The sequence below is a fragment of the Pteropus medius genome, unplaced genomic scaffold, assembly GCF_902729225.1.
Source record: "Pteropus medius unplaced genomic scaffold, Ma_sr-lr_union100, whole genome shotgun sequence".
Lineage (NCBI taxonomy): Eukaryota > Metazoa > Chordata > Mammalia > Chiroptera > Pteropodidae > Pteropus > Pteropus medius.
In genome coordinates, this window is record NW_024347791.1 from 13,340,287 (window position 1) to 13,367,557 (window position 27,271).

The 27,271-nt window shown below is 37.1% G+C and overlaps 1 protein-coding gene across 10 annotated transcripts in view; it reads right to left on the bottom strand.

Annotated features, from left to right (window-relative positions):
• The window catches only part of PPP1R9A (protein phosphatase 1 regulatory subunit 9A), a 262,803-nt gene extending 236,157 nt beyond the window's left edge, over positions 1 to 26,646 (bottom strand). For 8 of the 10 annotated variants that reach the window (XM_039878065.1, XM_039878061.1, XM_039878060.1 and 5 more), the window contains exons 1-2: positions 26,551 to 26,646; positions 22,793 to 24,413 (exon numbers count right to left, since the gene is read on the bottom strand). In XM_039878065.1, the coding sequence (XP_039733999.1) occupies positions 22,793 to 24,187 (1,395 nt within the window). In that variant the 5' untranslated portion in view covers positions 24,188 to 24,413; positions 26,551 to 26,646. Of the gene's footprint in view, positions 1 to 22,792; positions 24,414 to 25,670; positions 25,817 to 26,137; positions 26,228 to 26,550 lie in introns of those variants that run through there. The other 2 variants (XM_039878056.1, XM_039878057.1) reach the window with 2 other exon arrangements.
• Positions 26,647 to 27,271: the final 625 nt, after the last annotated feature.

Below are 27,271 nucleotides of genomic sequence, written 5' to 3' on the forward strand. Positions count from 1 at the left end.
CTATCTGAAGCACTACATGTAAAGGTAAAAAAAAAAAAATGGAAACAGTCAAAATCCATCAACAGAGGAAAGATAAACAACAAATTATACCTATACAAAAGCGCTAATTAAAACGATGGTATGAAAACATGGAATGACTTTATAATGGCTTTAACTGTCATACTATTAATTGAAAAAAGAAACATGGAGACAAAAAAAAAAGTAGTCCTATTTTTACTTTTACGCATGTAAATTTATTCAGATAATACTAAGTATATATATGAACTGAAGAGTCTAAAAACTGGAAATGAGTTTCCTACCATCGAAGAAGCAATTAATGACTATGGGCTGGTCATTCACTAAACTGAACATGTTACAGAACTAATGTTTTACCATTTGCTAATAGTTCCTTTCAGTAATTCTAGAATTCTTACTAATTTTGAGTTGTTAGGTTATTCTTAGAAATAAACATATGTACATAGTATACATTTTTTCATTCTCCCTTAATAAAAAGTTTTATTAATATAGTGATCTAAACAACTTTAATATTACTTCAGTGTAAAGTATTTTCGAAATTTTTTTTCAAAAGATCTTTGCTCAGATCTTTGCCCCTTGTTTATAAAGCCACATAAATGTGTCCTCCACAAATAATATAGTTCTATTCAAATCTAGAGAATAAAGAATGAAATAAGACAGAAAATAGTAGGATTAAAAACAGAAAAGTCCTTTTTCCTGGACCTCTAGTATTATAAAAGAACTAAGAATGTTACTGGCCCAAGCCTGATTTGGTGTTAAAAGCCTTTCCAGGCACAAAAAGAATAAGAACAAAAATTTTTGTTTAATATAGAATTAAGGAAAACTGATTTAAGAAACTGGAAGAGATCCTAAAAAGATCATCTAATGGACTCTGTCATTTTACGGAAGAGGAAACTGAGGCCATTTATAAAAGGCTCACTCATAGTTCATGATTCCCAGTAGGAGAACACAGCCAGGAAAGTATGAGTATCCTCACTCCAAGTCCATTGTCTTCTCTGGTACCCACAGACACACTTAAACCTAGTTATTGAAGTAAACTACTTTAATTTAGGCTTAATTATCCAAATGGGCTATCTCTAGGGGGTGAGAGTACTACTCAAATCTCCTTCTCCAAATACAAACACAGCCTCAAACATTTACTTTTATCAATTATTTAAACAGTAAGAAAATAGAATTTTAAAAACTTTCTGGCAATGTGGTTACCAGAAGACAAAATACAGCATGCTATATAATCCAGGCTGATTCAGATTAAAATAAAATTAAAATCCAAAATCTCTGGTTTCTAAAATAAAATAGCAAAAATGGTCTACTTACTTCAACAAGCTTTGCTGAAAGTTGAAACTACTTTGTCATAGAAGTACTGTCATTAATTGAAACACTTTTATCATAACCCAACAATAATTATTATAAAATTTCAGATTTCAGGGATAATCAGTGAGGGGAGGAGGGGGAAAGCAGTAAGAGCAACCGAATTTTTTAAATTTTTCCCAATGTGTGTTCCATGAGTCATGAGATCCTAAATGATATCATGGAACGCTAAGTGAAAAAGAATAAGACGGGAAGAGAATTTTTTCAAAAATGAAACAGTGTGGTGTCCTTGGAGCCTTGCATAGGTTCGTAGTCTTGTGCTTCTCTAAGAAAGCGCTATGGTAGAAACTTTCCCAAACATATTTAACCACGGAGACATTTTTTCACAGCACTCCCTAAAGAACTAATACTCAATAAAACATATCTTTGGGACATGCCACCATATTTTGTCGTCTGACTCTAGATTGTACAAAGCCCCGGCTCATTGGTACTCTAAGAAGAGCTAAGAAAAGGAAGAATGTTTAGGTAGTAACTCAGCCCTACTACCCTCTCTTACCTTGGCAGACAGAAAACAAAGAACTGCTGACCAATTTCAGGCAATGAAAATTACTTTTCCACAGATAATGTATGAAAACACAAGGTATATTATTGATGAGCACGCAATCTGTAAGTCTTAAAGCTCAAACCTCTGCATTATTCTCGTACTTTATAATATAATATTGTTAAAATTATTGCTAATCAAAACATATTCATTACTCCAGAAACACGTGTTTTAAAAAGACAATCCACAAAACAAGATAAAGGGCAAAGAAGTGACAAAGATTCAGATAACAGACTAAACGGAATATGAAGGTAATGTGAATTGCGGACTATACTCGTTTTGAAGTATTTTAACTCTGCAATGACTCTGTTCTGAAATCAAAGGCCAGATCTTCTGATAAAAAAAATAATAATAATAATTTATGAATATGAGGGATAATACTTGGATGATAAAACTCAGGATAGAGCTCAGCAGTTAGGGTTGAGAAGCCCTCAAATTTATACCACATGTTAGGGATCTTGAAAGGTCACATCAGAGGAGATTAAACAACGGACAATATGTTCAAAGCAAGTGTCTGATGTCTAAATTGTTAAGGGTGTGCTGCTGTGACTCACTTATACTTACTGAGCTGTCAGGAAGCCTGACACAGGAAAGACACGTTAACTCACTGATGGTCCAGTGCTCCAGTCTGGATACAAAATGTATATCCAATAAAAGGCCGAAATGTTCCCCAAGCAGAATACTACATTCAAATTACCCCTGGGCCATCTTATAATTACCCTGATCTTGTTGATTTAGCACTCTGCCTCTAGTTCCCCATTTGTTAAATGTGAACTATTTCACAGAAATTTTTCAAAGACTAGTCAATAAAATAACATTAACATCAAAAAATTTTAATGTTAGAGTTTTATTTGTCTCAGATTGAGAATTTTAAACTTACTTTTATTGTGCTATGCAATGATACTCAGTTCTAAACTCAGTTAAAAGCATTTATAAGAAAACTATTTTCCAAATGGGGTAAAAATACAGAAAGAAGACAGCTTGTCATGAAAGACCTATTCTAAAGACTGAGTCTTACATAAGTCAAGAGCACAGACTCAAGGGCCAGACCACCTTGGCCACATGCTGGATCCACCCATAAACTGTGGGCTCTGTGCTCAAACGCTGTGTCTAGGTTTCCACTGCTGTAAAGAGACTGGCTGTCCTAACGATTTAATGAGTTAACACAAATAAAACCCTCTGAGTAATGCCCAGCAGGTAAATTTTATCTAATTATCATCAACATGATGATGTCTCATGTAAAAACTTTTTCCTTAGGAACAAAACAAAACCTTTGTGGCTCCTAAAGTAGACAATGCTGCTTGTCCTTAGCATCAGAAACATACGACTGTGTAGACCTGCTGTTCCTTGCAATCTACAGGATGTTTAAGATCACATGCAAGGCACAAACAGAGAAGCAATTTTGCTGATTTACAATCTCCACATTTGGGCCCCTCTTTACTTTATTCCCGATTAGTTTTTTAATTGTATTTTCTGGCTGTAAATCACCTGGACTCCTTTGTGAAATCCATGCACAAAATTACAAAAAAAAAAAAAAACTTCTAAAACTTAAGTTTTCGCGTAAGAAACAAACGTATTTATGTAAGTAAGCAAAATTAAATGGAAAACAGCAGAAAGTGTTAGTAGAAAAGGAAACTAAAAAAGAGTATAGAGAGGAAATCCCAAAAGTAAGATTAAGAAATTTAAATATTAAGTAAATAGCAATTTAGTGACTAAATTATACATATCAGCTTAACTAGGGTGTCCAGACCTTACAAAAATTATCACCGATTTACATCTGAAATAAAACCGGATTCAAATTTCTGTTGCTGAAACAATCACAATTTAGTTTTGTTAACTAAAAGAAAAAATTTGATCATGTCGACTTTCGACCATATGATGTTTATACATAACAAGCTACAAAAGAAAAGAGCAGATTCAAGGGCTCCAATTACTTTCTCAAGGGAAAAATTAAATGATATAAAAGGAAAATATCAAAAATAGAAATGCAATGGGAAAAAATAAAAGTTACACATAAAACAATTATAATGATATAAAAATCTCAGCAATATATTTCACAATAAACATTTTAAATAAAAAACAAAAAACTAAATAAATAAGGAATTGAAACACCACTTCTAAATACCCCAGACTGCTAGAAGGGTACACAGTAAAAAGATGCTTGAAATTAATAAAGCACCTCCACCACTGGCAAAAAGAGTTCATGTCATTTAAATAAATAACACCTCAAGTATTTGTTCCCCTCTCATAAGCAATGTTATACATTTAGGGAACAAATTCCTCCATGAGAATACAGAGAGATGTCTAAAATATCACCATGCCAAAAGAAAACACACAACAAATAAGTATATGCAATATTACAAACCTATAAAATAAAACTAATCCTCAAAGTTATACCAAATTAAAGAAACGAGATGGCTTCACAATCTATCCAAAATGATATACCAATTTACAGAAAAAGCCAAAATCCATCATCAGGGCCATTAGGTACCTGAATATCTTCATCTTCTCAAAAGAGAGAAAAAAATTTTTTTTTTATTTCTCCAATTTTTCTCTTAAAAACAGTTGACATGAGATTCATATAATTCTATGTGAAACCAAACCACTTATTGCCATAGACTTGCAATTCATAGGCTTTGTTAATGCCTATGAGCTCTGGAAACCAGGGCATACTCGTATAACATGGGTAGATGGTTGTAAAGCTGCAGTCATTCACAATTAATTCATGAGCACCTAATTTGAGCCATAGGCAATAGGGACATAAAAATTACAAAGTCTTGGAGCTTCCTACCCTTAAGGAGCTCACAGTCAGGTAGATCAGTTAACTGAAGCAGAATAACAAAAGGATCTTTAAAAGAGAAGTTTGTGAGATGAAGTACAAATGATTTTCCTGGAGATGGGGGTCGGGGGTAGGGTGAGCAGGTACTCAAATGCTCGTTTGAATGTTGCTAATGAATGTTGTAGGTTCCTATCCTAGGAACCTACAACAGCTATTTTTTTTTTCAAAACTGGAATTAAGATTGTTTCTTGTTATTCTATTAGGGTGAAGTGTTCAAGTGGTTAGGAAAATTCCTTCAATTATAAAGAAATCCTAGGTGGTGACAGAATAGAGACAAAGAGATGAAGCTAATGTTTACCCAGGTGGTTTTACCCGGGCACTGTGAGCACCCTAATCTCACTATACCTCACTACTTGCTCTATGATGCCACACTTCAGCTCGTCTGAGTTCTACAGGTTAGAGGACCCGACCATGCTGATTTTCAAATATAAGCACACAGCATTAACCACACTGGGACTGTCTCCAAAGCCACTGAGAGAAGGGAGGAGAATGACTCCCACTTCAATTCTATTATGATCTCTCTGCCTGTCTACCTAAATTCAGTGATGACTTAAGCAGCATTTCGATATTTTACGTGCTTCAGTGGCATTTATTCAAATAGTTCAGAATATTTTAACTTCAACTTGTATTTCTGACTTTTCAGAGAGGGAGCAGCCTATAGTTAAAAACTGAACCATAATAAATTTATCTCTGTTAATTGCTTTATAAATGTGCACACTTCAAGTGGAATCACGGCAAACTATGTTCCCAGAGAATTTCTTTCAGCTTTGTAGTTTGATAATGTAACTCTTCTTAACAACTAAAGCAGTGGAATTTTCCTACATGATGGCAGGACACTAAATATGTGCATAGCAGTGTAGGTATACATATATACCCAAAGGCAATCTGTGTGTGTGTGTGTGTGTGTGTGTGTGTGTGTGTGTGTGAGAGAGAGAGAGTGTGTGTGTGTGTGTGTGTGTTTGTTTTCTAGTCAAAGCTAATTCTTTCCTGACTTTCAATCACATAGTCACATATTTCGTCACACAGTGCTGTTCTACAGATATGTACTGCACTCCTAACCATCTGTTTCACAGTTATGCAGTATCAGTCACACAGGAAATCAGATGGTACATGTAGATGAATCAAAACCCTATTACCCTTCCTGACAAACAAAGCATATGCCCCAAGTAAATTGGAATCTCCATCTCCATCTTAGTAAATCAAGAACAGCATAAAAAAAAAGGACCATAATTATTATTGGTAGAGTAGGTGGTTAATTTAATTCATGAACTGTCACAATTAGTTCCTCCATCCCCCTTCCTCTTCCTCTCAACCACTCCCACCTGTATTTCCAAGGTCAAATGCTGTGAATACATACATATTCTCTCAATTTTAACATAGACCTAAATTTAACTTCCAGAATTAGCTCTCTAAAACTTTGCCTCGGTTCTAATAAACTTTAAAAAACATCAAGTTCACACTTCGAAACAACGTTCACAAAAGTAAAGGGTCTAATTATTCAAGTAGCAAATTAAGAATTATATGAGATTTTACATCTATAAGAGACTTCGAGAATGAAGATCATCTAAGCCAGCACTTTCATTTTAGAGAATTCAAGTGGAGAGTTAGTACCAAATTCAATATTTTTGACACAACTTACAAAATCATAAAGCAAAATATAACAGCAAAAAATCCAAAGCATCTTTCAGTTGGTAAATACTGATCTGCTTAAAAATAATAATAATAACCCATTCTTTCTAAGGAGGGCCAATAGTAAGCAGATCTATTTCTAGTCACCCCTGAGATACAAAGGTTCAAGCACAAGAATTTGCCAGCTTACATTATTACAACAGCAAATAAAACTAAACTTGTGTTTAAAACTGGCTACTGCCCAGCCCAGCACCTACCTCCAGGGAAGTAAATGCCAAAGCCAGGACAGCAAAGACTCAGCAGCAAAAATTCACTGAAGAAGAAATAGCCATGGAAACAGCCACTCCCATCAAAACACTTTCAGAGGCACACATTCTCACACGCAGAAGTGGTATTTTAAGAACCCACAGTCTAATTCATGCAGAAAAATCCCCTAAAAGGAACATTAACATTATGATTGTGTTGGTTAATATACCTGGCATTTGCACAAACTTTCATTGTATGTTCTCTTGATTCATTTTCATGACTAATTTTAGTATTTTTATAAGGTGGCATCTGTTTCCAGAAACAAAATCTCAGTGTGTGCCATTAAGCCAACAGGAAAAAGATTTTAATTTACAATGACCTGTCAAAAGGCTATTGCTTGAAATGAATTAGGTCATAAATAGGACACTATCCGAAGCTCCCCATGCATTCAGAAAAGAAAATAAACATGACATCCTACTGATGAGTACTTATTTTAGCAATGTAAAATAAGGTTGAAAGAAATACTATTTCGGTCTACTGCTGATTTAGAATAATTTTCATGTGTATTACTCTGGGGCCTTTGTTTAGGATCATTACAGATCCATCATATCAGAGGGGAAAATACAACTAGAAAAATCTGCAAAGGAAAAAAAGAAAAATTTCTAGCTGACCACACAAAGTAATTCTGCAGAAGGCACCAGCAATCTGCACACCTGACTGTTGTGGATAGATACATTAACCACCTAGGCTTAACCTGCAAGGCAAGCACAGCACTGGTTCTTTCAGGCCCTGAACTCTGACTCCAAATCTGCCACCAACTTTATACACAGCCCTAAATTACTATTATATATTTTAAATGGTCCGATAGTACTAGTCTACTTGATCTGAAATAACTATTAGACAATATCTTTAATCTCTGTTCTCCTTTTACCTTCCCTGATTAGAGGTGCTCTTCCCCCAGTCTCAATCCATAGATACCACCAGATGTCCTCGGAATTATTCAGAGTTCCTTTCTTTACCCACCAACCCACCGGCAAGGTCATTCATTAAACCTCTGTATTTCTTTAAATCTTTCTTATCTTCTCTTTTGAGCTTTTTCCCAAGCACTATTTCTCAAACCCTATTCCTCCAAAATGTAGGCCTGCTCCATCATGCTGCCTACAAACACTCTCATCAGGTCTTATCCCCTTTTTCCAGCCTCACAGTACCCAATGGCATAGATACTGAATCCAACTCTCAGATCACAGACTTCGCTCCAAGGCCCCCATTAGTTTACCTATTTCAGAAATGATGGCTCAAAGACAATCAACTTACGCTTTATGTCCAGCTAATTCCTTGGTAATTACCTGTTATAAACCAAGCACTAGGCAAGGTCCTTTACAGCAGCGATTCTCCAACCTTTTTGGCACCAGGGACCAGTGCTTCTATGAGAATCTTATGCCTGATGATCTGAGGTGGAGCTGAGGCGGTGATGCTAGCGCTGGGGAGCGGCTGCAAATACAGATGCAGCTTCTTCCCTACTTCGCAGGCAGCTCACCTCCTGCTGTGCAGCCCAGTTCCTAACAGGGCACAGACCAGTACTGGTCTACAGCCCGGGGGTTGGGGACCCTTGCTTTACAGGGAAGGAAAAATACATAGATGAGTAAGAAATCGTAGCATATGATTTTTGCACTAAAAAAGTTAATTTTATAAAAATCAGCACCTCTCATCATCCTCTGCCTAATCCATCTTTCCCCAGTCTGCCCTTTGTCTTGAACCCCATTCTTACAAACATTCATCAGTCTTATCCCTGTTCACTTGGATCCCTGCATACCCACCCCATGTCCACTTCCACACCTGTCCCTTCAACCCATCTTCCAATCTCCATCAGAGTGCTCTGATGTACAAATCCAACCAACACTTTCCTCTCTTAAAATCTGTTCCAATGACTGATAAGTTTTCAGAAAAGTACACAAACTCCTAAGACTAGCACAAAGTAAACTTCCTGATCTGCCCTTGCCTTACTATGTCCCAAAAATATTAAGCTACTTTAAGATCTGCAAGATAAGGTATTTTTCTCTGTTCTGTGCCTTCTCGCTACCTTGCACACCTGCCCCTTGCTCTGCAAACACTTACTAGTCTGAGTGTGTATATGTATTTTGCTTGTTTATTAAGTAAATAAGTATATATAAATAAACAAAATACAAATACACACTCAGGCTAACTTCTCAAATATGTGTGATTATTATTCACCCCTTTTTATTCTGAGAAGAGCCACAGTTTGGATAATAGTTTATATATGGTTACCTTCTATATATAGCTGTATCACACTACTTATCACACTACTTATCCCATAAATGTTTTCTTCTCTATCTCTTTCACAAGAAATTTCTTGAAGAGCAAGGACTTATTTATCTTAATACTCGTACTGCTGAATCCAAAGCTCAACACATATTAAGTATATTCAATAATGTTTGTTGACTGTTATCAATCAATTCAGAAGACAATACTTCTCTAAATAACTGCAGCATAACCAGTTATTTATAAATACACCCAAATAATAAGTGATTGATCATCCTTGACAATTCCCACACAGTAATTATAGAATGTTATAATCATATTAATCTCAAAACAAAAAAATATCAGCAGTAATAACATCACATTTGACATACTGGCTCAATCTATTCAAATAATATGATGAACTTTCCACAGTGTTATATATTCTTACCAACACCACCATCACTAAAAGTTATTTCTGTTTTTACAGAACACTTTTTTTGTGTCTCCAGAAATGTACGTAACTCAAAAAAAGTTACTGTTTTTACTTAAAAAGAAAAATGCAGAAACAGTTGAGCAGTTCTCTTCCTTAAAGTGCCATTAAAAGCTATTCCTGCTAGGGGGAAATGATATACATTATGTACATAAACAAAGTTACCCGAACAAGCAAAACCACTTCATATTTCAGTCTAATAACAACTGCCAGACAACTTCCAGATAATGTAATTCATGGAGGAAACATAGAGACAAAAAATACGATTTCAAGACCCTGGATTATTTGTTCCCATGAAGTTTATTACTAATTACTTACAAGTCACTGAGAAAAATGGAAAGCTGTTTCCTGGATAAATCAAAGTCATATTCAGCAAGAGCTCACTTAGATAATAAGACACTGACTACCAAAATAATTAGAAAATTATAACTTAGCTCTGGATTTAAAACCAAGGACACTTCTAAAATCAAAATCAAAGGAGTGGGGGGGGGGGTGAAATGATCCAAAAAAGGTAATTCCTCTCTGATGACTGAAAAGAACAAAAGAAAGCACATTTTAATAAACAGATCAGGAAATAAAAGGTGGGAAGAAACTAAATGGTAAGAAATAATTCGATGGCTTTAATTAAATTTTCAATAATTTTCATGTAAGAATACAGATATACTCACGTATTCAAATTACCAAAGTTGTGGCAAATTACTGCAATTTCTAAATAAGGAGCTTTACAACTTTTGTATGGAGCCTCAATTTTTATATTCTCTTGCAACTAATTATAAGCTTGAGCAATCACTCAAAGTAGAAATAGTTAAGGCAAAATGAATACTCTCCCCCTTCCACTCTCACAGCCATATCTCACGCAACCGTACTTTAATGACTGCTTCTGGTTACTTATAGACTGTCATTACTTTACAGGGCAAAAGAATTGAGATTTCCTAAATCAAAAGAGATCACAACAGCTTCAGTAAGTTGGCGCAGGGGCCGGAAAAGATTACAATCTGTAATGGAATCATTCAGCTTTCATTTATAACTGCTAACTTGAAAGATTTTATCTATAAATAAATTATATAATCATTATGCATGTACGACTATTATCACTATCATCTCTCTCTGGGCCTTCAGATGGGAGAGGGCAGAAGAGGACAGGGGAAGGGCAGGAGCAAGGGGGATGGGCGTCAAAGGCTACTGACACTGTGTGCCTACTATGTGCTAGGCAGTGTGCAAATCCTGAAGACACAACCATGAAACAAAATCCTGCTTTCAAAGTTTAAAACAAACTTTCTTAAGAAGATCATATGTCAGCAGGATCTGAATCCAGGTCTGATCCCAAATCATGTGATCATCCTACATCATGCTCCAAGAGGGAGAACCCCTCTGGCAAGTTTTCTAAGAATGACAGAGCAGAAAAACAACTCCTCCACTAAGATATGTGGGAAAATTGAGCTTTTTTTCCTGAAACAGCTTCGTAGGGTACAACCAAATGAGAAACCCTGACTGTGACTGTTAATTTTATGTGTCATCTTGGCTGGGCCATGGTGCCCAGATACATAGCTAAACATTATTCTGCATGTTTCTGTAAGGGTGTTTTTGAGTGAAATCAACATATAAGTTGGTAGACTTTGAGTAAAGCAGATGATCCTCCATAATGTGAGTAGGTCTCATCCAATGAGTTGAAAGCCTGAATAGAACACAAGACTGACTTCCCCTGAACAAGAACGAAGTTTCCAGCAGTCTTTGGACCTGAACCCTGCGTCTCCATCTGGCCTGGGTCTTTCCCTGGGTCTCCAGCTTGACGGCGATTGGACTCGAACTGCAACATCAGCTCTTCCTCGGGTTTCCAGCCTGCCAGCCCAACCTGCAGATCTTGGACTTGCCAGCTTCCATAATCATGTGAGCCAATTCCTTAAATCAATCAATCAATCAATCAATCAATCTCTCCTCCCACTCCCCACTCCATACACACACACACGCACGTGCACGCGCGCACACACACACACATCCTATTGGGTCTGTTTCTCAGGAGAACCCTGACTAATAATATAGTACCTAAACATTAAATACAAGACATGGAAAAAGACACCTTCAAATGTATTTCATATCAATATTTACAGTTTATTTCCACCATCCTCCAGTGAAATGGATAAACTCTTCTTAGTCAATGGTTCCTTTCTAAATTAAGGGTAAAATTTCTCAAGATATTAAGAGCCAAAACTGAGTAACTTCAAAACTAAAACTTCTGACTGCTACATCTGCAAATGGAGCAATCTCCTGAGAGCTCTCCAGTTCCTTACATATACTAGTCACAGAACTCATTATTCAGAAAAGGGGCCCACGATATAAAAATTCCACAAGCATCATCATCTCCTATGGAAAACACAAGTCTCACCTCAAACTTGGTTGGGTGCACAATAACGTTGCTTTCTTTCCTCTAATTAATCCTTACAATTATATACGTACATCTAAGTATTACTACTCTAAACTCAGTATTAAAAAAAATACAAATAAAATTTATTCACCATAGTATAGTAAGGTTTAAGTATACCTAATGAAAACTGATAATGTAGCACCATATTATATAGTAAGGCAATTTAATTAGGACTTCATCAGAGCTTAAAAAATGCCAAGTTGATTAAAAGTGTAAGATTTGTCAGTTGATCTAATTAGGCCAGAAAAAATACTTTAAATTTCTAATTTCAGAAAACTCTGCCACCCAGCAACAATATTTTTCTCATCATTTATAAACTCCAGCATTTTCTACCAAAACTTTTCAAAGGTGGAGCACTACCCAATGTATGAGACAAACTGACCCTTTGACTTTAACTAAAAATATTATTATATACTACTTATAGTCTAATCATACATCAAATGATTGTCTTTTCAGCTAAAAGTTTTGTTAAGAACAACAACAGGAAACTACATATTGGCTGATGTTTGGGAACAGGAAATATATTCAGAAGGACACTGTGGAGGTCTAGAACTCAAAATCCTGTTTTTAACTGAGTGTATGCAAGTGTTTTCATAGGATTGTATATAGGCAAGATACTAAACTTGACTACTCTCTCAACTTATGAGAGAGAAAGCCTGTTAAGGCTCAATAATTTAACAGATCAAAAAGAAAGATATAATCTCACATAGGAGAATTGTTAGGCTTCTTTTAAACAAATATTTATTATTTTTAGTAAGACTATTCATTAAAATATTTTTCATATCAAATCCAGAATATATGCCTGTTTTTAAAAGTGTATTTTACGTAACATGCTAGGATATCATATACACAACGGTAACTCAAGAAAAATATCTAACACCTATGCAAATGTTACCATAATTTAAAATACATTGGAAGGTCTTCCCCGCATAATACTTTCAAGCTGAGCCACAAATATGAGATCAAGTTTACCAAAGATTAAAAAGTGTGCACTTAATGAATTCGACTGTTAAAAGTTCACCCATTTTCTTAAATTAACACTTTCTTCAGTATTTCATAAATTTATACTCTTCAACCAAATTTTTTCTGTGACACTGAAGTCCAAAAAAAATTACATTAAAAATTAATTATGAGAATCTTGGACAGTATTAAAAATCTGGTTTCGTAAACTTCTTGTTATTACTGATCATCTCAATTGTGATCTCATCACCTTTTTTAAATACTTAAAGCAGTAACATATGCTCGTTGTAAAAAATTTAGTAAATCTAGAAAAATATAAATAATTTTTTAAAACATCATCTTTATTCTCTCCATCCACAGAGTTAACATTTTGATGTTCAAATCATAATAAAAATGTATATTAAGTATATAACCAATCTTTTTACCCTATATTATATTATAAAGTATTTCTCATCTTTAAACATTTCATAACAGTTTTATCCTATTACACTATACGTCATAATGAATTTAACCACTTCCCTGTTATTGGATACATGAGTTCTCTTAACTTTCTACCAAGACAAATAAGACTTTGATAAAGTCCTAACTATCACTGACAAAACAATTAACTACACCTAGAACTCATATGCAAGAAAAGCCTATAAACACATGAAAACATTCTAACTCACCAATAAATCAACGTAATACATGGAAATTATGAAAGACATTTTTCATCTACCAAACTGAAAACGTGTGAAGAATATGAAGTGGTGACACGGGGACTGTGAGAAAGCCAGGCCGATGTGGTGCCAATTATAAATGCATACGGTCTTTCTGAATAATAATTCAGGCAGTATGTATCGAGGGCTTTAAAATACTTTAACCGATAATTTTATTGTTAGGAATCTATCCTAAATAATCATAAGTAATTTTACATGCTGAACAAAAAAATTGTATGTAGGGATAATTTCTTGTTAATGTTTATTTAGTGTTATGCACAGATAGCAAAAGTCAATGAAGACCTGATTTACATTATTATCATTCTTACATTCTGCTTTCCTTATCATATTAAGAATTTTCATTTCTGGTTCAGTTTTTATTTTTCTTAAGGATTGTTTGTGTGTTTGCTTGAATATTCAGTGCTCGATCTTAAACTATCTAAGAGGAAATGGGTACTTTGGGTATAGCCTATAATATAACAACTGTGTCATAATTTAAATTATCATCCTTTACTATTCTACCTATAGAATAAACTTCTAAAAATAAATACATTTTATGCATTAGTACACAAGATGATAGCTAAACACTCTACAATAAAGTTCTGCCTTTCCCCTTGAGGAAAGGTTTCTTTCAAAAAAAACAAAACAAAACAAAAAAACACTTATATCAGTGGATTCCTAATAAAAAGTGTGAATTGATATCTTTTTCCTCTTTTATGTAACAACTTTGTATATCTATTTAATCTGAAACAAGTGCTTAGTAAAGGAACCCATCAATACAGCACTGACTCACAAGAAGATCTTAAACTCCAACCAATAAAGTTGTTTTTCTCTTTTCATCTACTGAGGTCCATTACAGTGGAAGAAAAACCCTTCAAAAGCCTGAGCAGGCACCTCTGACTGAGTACTATTTAAAATCCTTGTATTCAAGGTTAGACAAATTTTCCAGTATGAATGTACACTCCATGAAGTTCTGTCCTGACATATTTTTGAAAGAAGCACAGAAATAAAAAGTAATTTTAGGAGGAGAGCTCTGAAGTGGATGAAAGAGAAAGGTGCTCCTCACTACAGAGTAACTGACTCAAGGCACAGAATTTCTCAGTTCCTCGGGGCCATCCATGCCAGTTCAAAAGCATCAAGGGAAAACCACCAAATACCTACTCTTAAAGCCTCTCATCTGGTCACTCCTGGAAACAAGCCTCCATGGTCATGACTCAGTAATCTTTTTGGCCCTCGCCAACCATTGTGTGTCCCAATCCAGTCACCGTATTCCAGCTGGTACAGAAAATAATTTGGAAGATGAGCATCCCCAGAACACAACTCATTATCTTACTTAAAAAAGAGAGGAGCCTAACATGTGTGTGAGCTATTTCATTTAAAATCACTTTCCTCATACGTAAACATATAAGGAACAAATTTAACTCTACAAACTTTTTTGAAATCTCTCTGAAATAGATTAAATAGGCAAAGAACAAAACTTTCCTCCTCCTGAAATATTAAATTTCCAGATACCTTTATACTCTGCCTATTGCATTGCCCTTTTTGTAAGGACAGGTGCATAAGAAAGCAAGAGCAAATAGGCTGAAAAATTAGGAATTGTGCAAAAAAATTATCAATATCTCAATCATGTTGAACTATGCTGTAAAGCTATTTCTAGAACAAAAGTGAGTGAAGCAATTAATATGTCAGCAACTGTATTACAAAACATTTCTTTCTTTATTCTTAGGTTCCTCAGCAGGGTGTTTTAATATATAGTTCAAGAGATACTTTCAAAATTCAAGTTGCTCTAATGAGCCTCTATAAAAATGTACTCCCTTGAATTTAACATTTTAACCATTTTAAAGTTTTTATAATAATCAATAGCATGAATAACATTCTCAAGAGCAATTTAATATAAATTCTTCATTTTGATATTTCAGCAAAAGATGGACAAAATTTTCCCTTTGAAATTATAGCACAAATATTTATGATAATGGTATTTTACAAATATATTTAAGAGATAATCAAAGAATCACAAGATGTTGAAGCTGAGAAAGGGTCTTAGTGATAAATTACAAGTGACATAGCCTCAATTACAAATAAGAAAACCAAGGCCTCAAGAGGCAGATTTGTCCAAGTTTACAAAATATCAAGTAATTCTTGGTGTTACTTTCATCACCAACTAAAAATACTGAATAGTAATAATACACAATATGCTTTGGTAGACGATGTGCAATAAACTAAACGCCTCCCCAAAATCACTCATCTCATACATGGTTATAGTACAGATAATAACAAGTATGGCACATGAAATCTGCATTGAAATATTAAAGGATGAGGAGAATTTTAAAATGAAGAGTGAAGTTCGTCTATGAACAATTCCAATCAACGTAAAAGAATCATGAAAGCAACAGCATAAGAGCAGTAGGGTGGAAATGAGCATCGGATCATTAGGAAAGGAAAAGGGTCCATTCATTCCATAAAAGACCAATGTAAAGATGAAAATCATCATTAGCACTACTTGTGCCTCCAAAGGTATATATACTCCACTGAAGCAAACACTTAAGCTTCATCAACAGCAATTTCTGATTACATGAATTGAAGTGCAGTATCCCAAGCAAGGAAATTACTCCAACCATCCTCTTTGCTACATACACTATTCTTCCTCAGTTTACAAATACGTATGCTTATCCCTTCCTGGATCCTGCTGTCTCCTCAGCTTTTTGTCTTCTTTCTCTCCATGACAGTTCATGAAAAGGAAGGCAGTATTCGGTGCTCCCACATATTGTCACCCAATCTTTACACCATGTCACCATCCAGAAAATTCTTTTGCCCTTGCTATCTAGACTCACAGTATCTTAAATTTGAACATATCTCAAGACAGACTCATTGTGTCTCCTACATTCCTTTTAAAAAGCATGCCCCTGATTCCATTCATATGAAATGTCCAGAAGAGGCAAATCCATAGACAGAATGTAGAATACTGCTTGCCAAAGGATGCTGGAAGAAGGGGAATTGGGAGTGACTGCTAACAGGCACAGGGTTTCTTTCTACAGTGAGGGAAATGTTCTAGAATTAGATAAGTGACAGCTGTACAATATTGTGAATATACTAAGAACTGGTGAATTGTACACTTTAAAATGGTGAATTTTATATTATTTGAATTTTACCTCAATAAAAAAAATGCAAATTAAAAATAAATGAAAATAAGTACGTGCATGTGTGTGCAATCACACACACAGCATGTTCCTCCTTCTAACTTTCCTTTCACCTTGCAAAATAATAAATACCCCACAGTGGAATTATTCAGGCCGAAGCTGAACGATCATCTGTCAGCAATCTGCTATCGAAAGGCTAACTGAAGTGAGTGGGAAATTACACTAGATTACCTTTAAGTATTTTTCATCTTTAGGTTGTTATGTGACAAACCAAAACGAAGAGATTAGAACCAGAGAAAAATTTTTAAAGTGACCAGGAATAAAAAATAGAAAGCATTATTTTAAAAGTTTTTCTTCCTTCGAAATGAGAACTGCAGAATATAAGGAAGTAAAAGAACAAAAATGAAATAGATCCAAAAAGGAAAAGCATAATTATTTTAAAAGTATTAAGTAAGTTAGATAACAGCACAAGAAAAAATAATATAGCTATGCTTGTTTTGTCTACACAGAATTTATCCTATATCTAATTGTATTTTTCTACAGAAATTCCAAAACCTCTTTCTTTCTCAGTGGTGAAGAAAATGTTAGAGAAAAACAAATGCAGATGAGATTTAAATCAAATTACTGCTGAGGGGCATGTAACTGAGTTAATAAGGTAAACAATATCTGGATAACATAATAAAGTTATTTTCCCTCGAATTCAGCCTCTTATCTTTCTAGTCCATTAATCCAGCAACCAGTGTCCTTTGTGATAAAGTTTAGAGGAGAAGACAAAATATTATGGATGATACAAAAAGCAAGAAATTTTAAATCTACTACAAATAAATGCCAGCAAATGTCTATACTATTTAGATGTACAGAAGAATTCCTTTCTACATTCTGAATGACCAACATTCAGTGAAAACAAAGAGGTGTTAGTATACATACTCGATATTATAAAAGGAGTTCATTCAATGAATATTCATTATTCGATTTTACACAGCACATTAAAATATTTGACATATTTACATGGTTATGAACTATAGCTTACAAAATATCCAATTTTAAAAGTAAGTCCAATTTAAATGTTAAGACATCAAAGTTATCCAAATAAAAGTAAGTTCAATAAGATGACAATTCTTATATTCTCTCTAGAAGTTTATTAATTTAGGATTCCAAAAAAATGAGAGAAATGGAATTTCTGAGTCTATCAAGAACTTCCTCTTCCTATCTTTTTATAATTAAACACTTAGACCATACTAAGAGTCTAGGATAGGATTTTTAATGACCCAAACTCCTTATGAATTTAGGAATCATAATCCATTTGGGGATCCCAAAACAGCTCATGCCTTTACAAGTTTACACCTATTTTGTTTTCAAAGAATGTTATTCCACACAACCAGGTATAGTAGACCCATCTCGAAAGCAGATTTCTTAAATGAGCTTCCCCAACATTTTGGGACCAGCTCCTTTCAGAAGCCAGAAGACTATATTTCAAAATCATATTCCAAAGAGTAGTCTGTTGACCAGAAAGCAACAGCACCAACTTAAGAGCTTATTAGAAATGCAAAATCTCACCCCAGACATACTGTTTTGTAAGTCTGCTGTAGTATTTGAGAATTATTAAGAATGTTAAATTCTGTTATAAAGGTTAAGAAATTTATAAGAAGTGATAATATTTGATTATCTCAAGTTATTAGCTTATGAAGGAGGCAACATTCAGAGGCTCAATTAAGTATACATAATGAGAGCCTGTAAGAGAAAGGCAAAATTCATCCCATGTGTTAAAAATAAGTAAGTTAGTAACCTGTAAGACATTCCAAAATAGAAAATATAATGGAACAAACAAGAAGTTTACTTGTAGATAGAAAGGGATGGAAAGATCAAGATATTGTCATGCCATCTCTGGACTGACAGCTATGTCTTCTGCATTTCAGCCACCCACCGAGGACACTCAGTATGGTCCTATCCTGGACCCAAAGGTACTCTATCCAAGAAACGCAAATAAAACCGATGGCTCAGTGGCAACCAAACTGACAAAGCTACAGCTGTATCTAAGTGTACTTGTCCCCACTCTCTTCGATACAGCAAGTATGTATCATTAGCCCAGGGCATCACTAGTCTGTGGAGTGCTTGCTCAAATACCAGCTGTAGTCCTCATAACCACACCATCCCTGGGGAAGGCTGATGTGAAAGAAGGGCTGGATACATGAATACTGCGTACCCAGGGCTCAGGTGGTATGGTCCTTCCAAACTTGTTTGCACTGGGTTTTAACTTTCTTCTTGCTTCCCGCTATGTGTTTTAGACTGATGCGATAAATCGTGTGATTCAAGCATTTTAATTTGGTTGATGAGCCTGTCTATTCCAAAACCTCTGAAATAGCTGGTAGAGTACTTAGAGGCTGACCAAGGTAATTGCCCATGAAAACCCCTCCTGAATCAGAAATCCACATTTAAAAAGATCCCCAGGTGATTCATATGCATATCAAGTTTAAGAAGCACTGAGCAAAGACTTAGAAAGCTCCACAAAGACAGAAATTTGGATCTCAGAACTATGCTCTGAAGACCATCCTGAATAAAAGGCTTCCTGTATCCCCTTACAACGTAGAGCCCCAAATGAGGGAGAAAATACTAAGAGAACCATTTTCAACAACTGTCATGTAAGGTTTAGAGAAAGACTACTGCCCTTGGCGATTCTCCTTTGAATCCTATTCTGGAAAGCTCTACACAGTTTGAGGAAACACTCAGAAAAGTATAGCACAATACACCTCAACATTAACCCTGTAATCTCCTTCTTGCTGGGAAGGAGGAAAATACCCTCCCTTCAGATAGGCTATCTTTCATGAACACCAATCCAAAGGACATAAGGCTACCAGAAACAGAGAAAGGGTTATGACTTCCTTAATAAAGCTGCAGTGACCTTGGAACAATCATCCAAGAACAGAATTGAGCAGAAGAGCCTAAGAAGCATTCCTAACGGGCTCTATATACACTTTTCACCTACCAGCAGTTTCTGACTTGATCGGCATCAGTCGTTACATGTACTTATTACATTTGCATTGTTCCTTATAATAAGGGCTCAATAAATTTTCTGAATTAACAGGAAAAATAATGAAAAATGTCATCCTTTCTATCCTTGATTTAGACAAACTTAATGAACTCAATCCCTTGGTTTTCATAAACTCTTGAGTGTGAAGGCATTACTCCACATCTCAAATTAGTATAGGTCATAACCCTCCTTCATCCCATATCTCAAGGTTGGATTTATATTTCTTATTATTAACCCCATTCTAGTTTTCCAGGACACTATGAAACATTCATCTATCCATTAAGAAACAATCTGACCATTTCTAAAAGTCAGACAACAATTATGTATAAGTAATATGCTACACAGGAAAGATCAGCTATTATTTTGATGTTTTTCTAAGTCCAGATTTAAGACCAGATTTAAGAGCAAGAGAAATGTCTATTTAAAATATCTACAGAAGAACTGAAATAGAAACTGAGGACATCATCCCAGACACAAGATCATAAACAAGATCAAAACAAAAGGCTAAAGGTGTTGAGAATATTTATCCTAGTGAAGAAAAGGATGAATATATAAAAAGTATGTAAAAGTTCTAAAGATCATTTCTGTAAGGAATATGCCCCCTACTGCTTCTGCAAGAGGGAGTGTGTTTAAAAAGATTTCAGTTGGAAATCATAATTCACATTCCATAAATAAAGTTTTATAAAAAGAATAAAGAGACACATATGGAATGGTTGAGTGTATTCCCTTCCGAATGATCTACTGGCTCCTGTTCACTCCATGCATCTAGTACAGCCAAGGGCAGTTAACATATTCATAGGACATTAAACATTTCAGCACAAGTTTTCACACGTGTTACATGGGTTTTAAATACCATGTGTTTAAGAACTGACTCTACAAGCTCACAGAGGAAAGAGGTAACCTTATAAATTTTTGTCTCCCGCAGCTAACAGCATGAGAACAGACACATGATAAGCCTTCAATGAATACTTACTGAATTTAGTAAAGTATTATGACTCTCTGAGGCAAAAATCTTAACTGGAGATTAAGCACCATGATCACCACCACCACCCAGTAGAAAAGTAGCTCTCAAAATTTCCAAGTGAATCCACTTACATGTTAAACAATGGGAACAACAAGAAAGTAATTGTCTTATTCATTACAAAAGGCAAAGAATGAATCTTCTGTTTGTAAACTTAATCCACTCCAACTAGTACTATTAACTGCCTACTAAAATGTCTCGGGGCATTATCTCTCTTTTCACAATCTTTTGCTTGATCTATGTTCTTGATGAAATGTGATAAACTAAAATGTATGTAATCAATGTCATTCTTTGTTATATGAAATACACAGCATTTTTATTACATGAACATTAAACAGCAAAACACTAATTGTTAAAAGCAATAGTAGAAAAAAAAACTTGAATTTCAAAATATCACACCCAAAAATCTGGTCTGATCACATATGAACAGCCATATTTCAATGATAAATCCTTTAAAATTCATTAAAACTATTAACTGTGGAGTTATATTTTGGGTGGCACAGGACCCAAATAAAAGCTAGTACCCCACTTGGCTAAGTGGGTAGCATCCTACTTGATAAATTTTCATAAGCTGCCATCCTCCATTAGAAAGTCAGTCACTGGCTTTAACAAACTCCTTGAAGAGTTCATTTCAGTTATTCTTGCCTTGCTTGATGTGAAACAATTTAATCTAACTGCGTTCTTCCTAAGGGGAAGAAAGATTATATTCAAAGGGGAGGACTTGCAAAGGGGACATGAAGGATCAAATTTAGGAGCTCACTAAAGAGAGAGCCTGGAATTGCGGGGCAGGGGAGAGAATAACAAAGAAAGGTGCAAAGAAACAGCTTACTCAGAAACTAGAGTCACATCTCTAGTTATTTTAAACACAGTTGAACTTGACATGGCCCATTCTGATTCAGAACTTTTGCCTTCCACTAATGAAATGAAAGTTTGCCAGCTAACACCTATAAAAAATTTCATAGGTGATTACTTTATTTCAAAATAGTATTTTATCATTAAAGCAAGGTCAGATTTCTCTTTGCTATGTAAACTACATCTTCTACAGCCTTATATGGGAGTGTCATAAGATGGAAATGACAATAGACAGTGATCTTAGATTCTGAGAAAATTTTAAGATACTATATCAAATTCCAAATAGATCTATATATATATTATATATACAATGTGTAAGCTACACAATTCTGCCACTGTGACCCTCCAGGTTCCCCTAAGAGAGCACACCAGAATCTTAGGACAGAGCTGGTGGGCAAGTGCACTTTGAAAAAGCACTCCAGGAGATTCTGATACTCGACCAATCACCTCCTACCCCTACTGCCATTACCAGCTAATAATGTTTCACCACCCGCTGCTGATGTATTTTGTGCTATTCTTCTACACCAAATGTTAACTAAGTGAAGTCGTTAGAACAGAGCATCTGAATTCAGTTGGCATTTATCCAGACTCTAAGAGGTAAAAATAAATCCATGAATGGCAAATCAATTTAACTTCCTTTTGGAAAATTTCATTTTAAAGCTACAGATCAAATTCTGAACTCAAAGCTACTTACAGTTATAGCTTTCCAATTAAGGTATTTAAGTCCACTAATATATTTCCATAAATCAAACTTTCCCTATCAAGTAACAGTACAAAAAAAAAAGTTCCAACATTCCTCACAATCCACTTACACAGAAGTGATAACTCAAGATTTTTTCAGCAAGGAAATAAAGAGTATTATTTCAAGGTTACCATAACTCTCCCATTGTACATTATACCTTATATCCTAGTGTTTAGATTCAGAAAATGTTATTATTTTGGATACTCTTAGGTAAAACAAGTTAAAGAAGTCATTCTATTTTGAACTAACACTTCTGGTTTTCAGTGTTCATATCATTCACTCTACTCCATTGGAATGTATCTCACAATCCCCAAACTTCTTCAACTTTACTATTACTCAATACAGGTTTATGCAACTGTAAAGCACATTAGAAAATATGGTGTATATCTCTCAAACTCCAAACTTGTAAAATCACCTGATAACATGTATATATCAATGACTTTGAATTGCTTACAGTTGTCAAAATCTACTCTGCATACAGTTAGGCCCAATTACTAAGGAAACTTAGAGAAAACTTCAAAAACAAACTGAGAAAACATACTTACCTTAATAGGAGCACTACTAAACTTAATTTTCCTATTTACTGGGATATCTTCTTCTTCTGGCAATCCAACAATTTCCGAGTATTCCATGTCAGGTTGATAGTAACTGTTTTCATCACTATCTTCCTGCTCATCCTGTTCAGTGCCTGTCTCTCCCCAGTCTGAATTATACCTGGATCTCACCCGATATACATTATAGTCACTGTGCATGTAAACATGGGAACTCTCAAAATTATTTGAATCTTCGGGTACTTCCCTCCCACAACTGGATCCAGAAGCATCAGGAGAGGTAAAATCACCACCTGCAAGTTCTTTCTTCTGTTGCATTGCTGCCTCATTCCCAACCAAATTAGCTTTGGCATCTTCTAAAGGTTCATTTCGTGGTGAAAGGATGTCAGACTCTGGCATTGCCTTATCCTCAGCACAAGGTTCTTCAAGAATGTCTTTGTCGATTCTGTCAGGAATCTCTTGGTTAGATGTGGAGTCCTCGGCTTCCTTGCTCTGCTGTATCTCTTCACTAGGCATCAAAGCTAGAGAGGTACTTTTCGAAGCCACTTCTGGTACTGGAGTTGTAATACTCTTCTGAGCATCCTCTGAATCATCACTGTGTTTGCTTGGAGGAGACCAAGAATTAGAATCCTTAAGGTGACCAAAGGTGTCAAGATTTGTAACAGTTACAGATGGTAAATTCAGGGGATAATGCCCAGTCACTGAGTATTCGTTGCTTTCAGCCTTTTCAGAAAGGATGGCACTGGGGGAATCAGTGTTCTCAAATACTGCACTCAGTTGACTCACAGTTGGGGAGACAGCCTCTGTCCGGGAGCTAAGGCTATCCAAAGAATCAGTACTGCCTCTGTTGGACTTCGAACCACCCCATTCATCCTGAGGTTCGCTCCCTCCAGCTCTCTCTTTCTTTGGGGAATAACGGTTGTTTTGTCCTGATTCATGCACACTTCTCTCAAACAACTTCCGAGTTTCTGTGAACTTAGAATATGAAGGGCCATCGTACATTGTATCAAATCTGCTTATTCTTTCTGAAACAGAGGACTCCAACTTCACAACTGAGCCATCTGTTTTCTCCAGAAATTCTTTGGGCTTCATTCTTCTCTGAGGAGATGAAGGTCTACCTTTCCCCCTTGTTTTGGCAATGACTGCAGCATTCTCATTGGGTTCCATACCCATTTGCATAAACAGATTTTTAATTCTGTTGACATTGGAGCCATATTTCCTCCCCCTGCTCTGCTGGGAGCCCTCACCTTCTTTTGTTTTTTGTTCCCCATCTGACTTGGGTTTGTCAAAGGTACTTTTCAGTGCCTGAAACTCAGTTCTATATGCATTCCTGTGAGGAGAGGCACTTCTGAGAGTGGTCCGTTCACCAGAAGACTCGGTTTTCAACATTTTTACTTCAGGGTGAAAAGCCAATGTTCATAATGATGAGGAAAAAAACAACAAAAAACAAACAAACAAAAAAATACCTCTCTTCTCTAATCACCAGTATTTGGTCAAGAAAAAGTATCTCTCAAATGGCATACTGTGTCAGTGATCCTCCCAACAGATGTATTAGGAAATTATTCAGTCAAGAGTTACACAAAATGGCTTTTTCAAAGCAAGACTAGAGGTTCATCTGTAATAGAAAAGAATGAATTTCTGAATTCATTTACTTATTTGAATTTAGATTTAGTCAACTAACACACACTTTTCTTTTCAAAGTGGCTCCAAACAGTGGAAATTACTTATTGAAAGGGGAATTTAAAAGCCAAGAATTTAACAGTTATAACTCTGGTCTTTGGTAACACAAATGTTTCAAACACAATTTGGAGATCTCACCAAAATTACACTTACACACATACGAGTTACATAATAAGTACACTTGAAAGCAATACTTGAGACCAAGTTTTGGTTGCTTTTCTGAATGACCTTAAAAGAAATCAGCAGTTCATACAACTTTAAGATATCATCAAACTGTCCAGAAAAAAAATGAACTTCATTTGGGACTCTCTACATCGGGTAGAACTCATTCTTTCTGTATAAGTGCAATTAAAAGTTTGGAATCTATGTTTACAAACTCCAAAACAAGCCTATAGAGGTTTATTTCCCTCTTTCTGGTCCAATACTCTCATTTACAGCATCCCCAAAGCAACACTAGTGCAATTTCCGACCAAGCCAAGCCAAAAAAAAGTTCCTAAATGGCAGTAAGTTTCACTCCAAGTCCAGTTATATCAAATATTTATAAGTTTACTAAGGGTAGATATTATTAATTGTAGTGTGGGATACAGAATATCAAGGGAATAAATTCATGAGACTGACGATCAGAAAGCAAATGACCGTGAAACTTCTTATCACAGCCCTGATTTTTTTATTCCTACTTGCCTCTAACTTAATACAAACTCAAAAGGCAATGCCAATGCTGGCTTGCTGTTCTCCTCCAGCCCACGGTTGGAGTTTATAGCAATAGGCCAGCAATCAAATACGTCAAGATCTTCTGAGGAGCAACGTACTTTTTAAAGATTTTTTTGTTTTGTTTTGGTTTTGGTTTTCCTTTTTAATATTAGGCCGAGCCACATCACCCTTAAGCACAATCAGCTGAGGAAGCACACACTTTCTTTCACTTAAATCGTCTCCGAACTCGGATCCTGGCCCAGCACGCATGCATGGCCCATGCAAACAAGAAAGGCTTTAGAGTGTGGTGCCTGGTTTTTTGTAAAGCATCGACAATCTCCTTCTACCCTGACATTTGCTTAAGCCTTACACACCCTACCCTCCCCCTTCCCCCCACTCCCTCCCCCGCCAATTCGAACCCGCGGGGGCGGGGGCGGGGGAGATGGGGCCGCCGGGGATTCAAAACCTGCCCTCACAAAAGACAAACATAAATAACACCAACTTGAGAGGCGGCCGATTCCCAAGCCTGGTTCGGGACGCAATCCCTCGGCCCCGGGGCAGGGCCGGGAGAGCAGGTGACGCCAAGCGCTACGGTAGGAGGTCGCAGTCAAGCTTTGTGCCAAGAAGCACCTGAAGTCCTAACACATTGGCTGCGGCTCCCGGCGGCTGCCAGGCGGATCCCAGTGTGGCATGGGGAAAACCGAGCTCCTGGCCACATTAAAAAAAAAAAAAAAAACCAAAAAAAAAAAAATTACAGGGCAATGATCATAAATCCCTTTGTTTTTCCTCCCAATGTGCCAGGAAACAATAGATCTCACTGATAATGCCTCCGATCCTCAACCTATCGCTCCTAACCACACAACCCACCCCCACCCCCAGCCTGCAACTGAGCCTTTGTACATCCCGATTTTTTCCCTCTCCATCTCCACCCTCCCCAACTCCTCGCCCCGCACACAGCCTCCCCCTTACCCGAGCGGGAGCCGCCAGCGGCGGGAGGGTCGGGCGGCCGCGGCTCCCACCCCCTCCTCCGAGGCGCCCCCGCCCCCCGGTGGCCGCGGCTCGGCTCGGCGCCGCTCCGTGCCCTCCACCCGCTGCTCACGGCGCAGCGCGCAGGGCGGCTGCGGCGGCCCCCACGCGCGCCCTGCCCGACGCGGGCGGCCCCGGGAGGCGCGCGGCGCTGCCCAACGCCATGGTCGGCGGGCGGCGGCCGGGCCCCGATGCGCTCGCACACTTGGGCCGGCCTGTGGCGCGGGTCCCGGCCCGGAAGGGGCTTCGCCCACGTGCGGTCACCCGCGCCGGGCCGTTTGGCCGGCCAGGGAGCCGGGGTGTAACGGGGGAGAGGCCGCGGGGGTGAGGAAGGCCTGGGGTAACAGGTGCCTCACCTCGGCTGATGGGATTAACTCTAGGGCCGCAGAGAGAGAGAGAGAGAGAGAGCCCGGCAGCAAAATCCCAGGAGAGGGAGAGAGAGGGAGCCTCTGGCGGCCAACCGAGGGCAAAAAGCACCGGCCCGAGGCAAGGCCGCCCCACCCCCTCGGCCGTGGGCAAGGGGCCTCTCGGGCCTGGGGCAAGCCTGCCCTTTGGGGACCTGACTGCCTTTCTGCTTGGGTGTTGGTTCGGCGGGAACTGGGGTCTCGGGCTGCCCCACTGCTGGAGCCCCACAAAGTGTGCAGTTAATTCTGTGACCTCAGGGCATCTAAACCGCCAGGCCATTCACCAGGCCTGGAAGGCCTCCACCTAGGCCCAGATCCCCTGTGGCCTCCACCTAACACCCGCCTTGACCTTAAGTCTCCACTGCTAAAAGGAAAGGGATGAGGAGGTCGTCTGACACTCTTGGCAGATGTTTTTCAGACCCTCACTCTTTAATAAATGCTCAGTACCCACATCCTTTCTACCAGCTGCCCCCCCTACCAGAAGTTTTACAGCCTTACTGCAAAATATAAACTTCATCGTGACCGTCAATATAGACCTTTAAAACAATCCTCCTGAAAACTCTATGGAGTAGAAACTCTTGAAGGATAATTTTTCAAGAAGGTAAAAACATGACTCATAGAAATATGAAATAGAGATGTGTCAAAAATGTTATTCGACTCAATAGCAAGATAC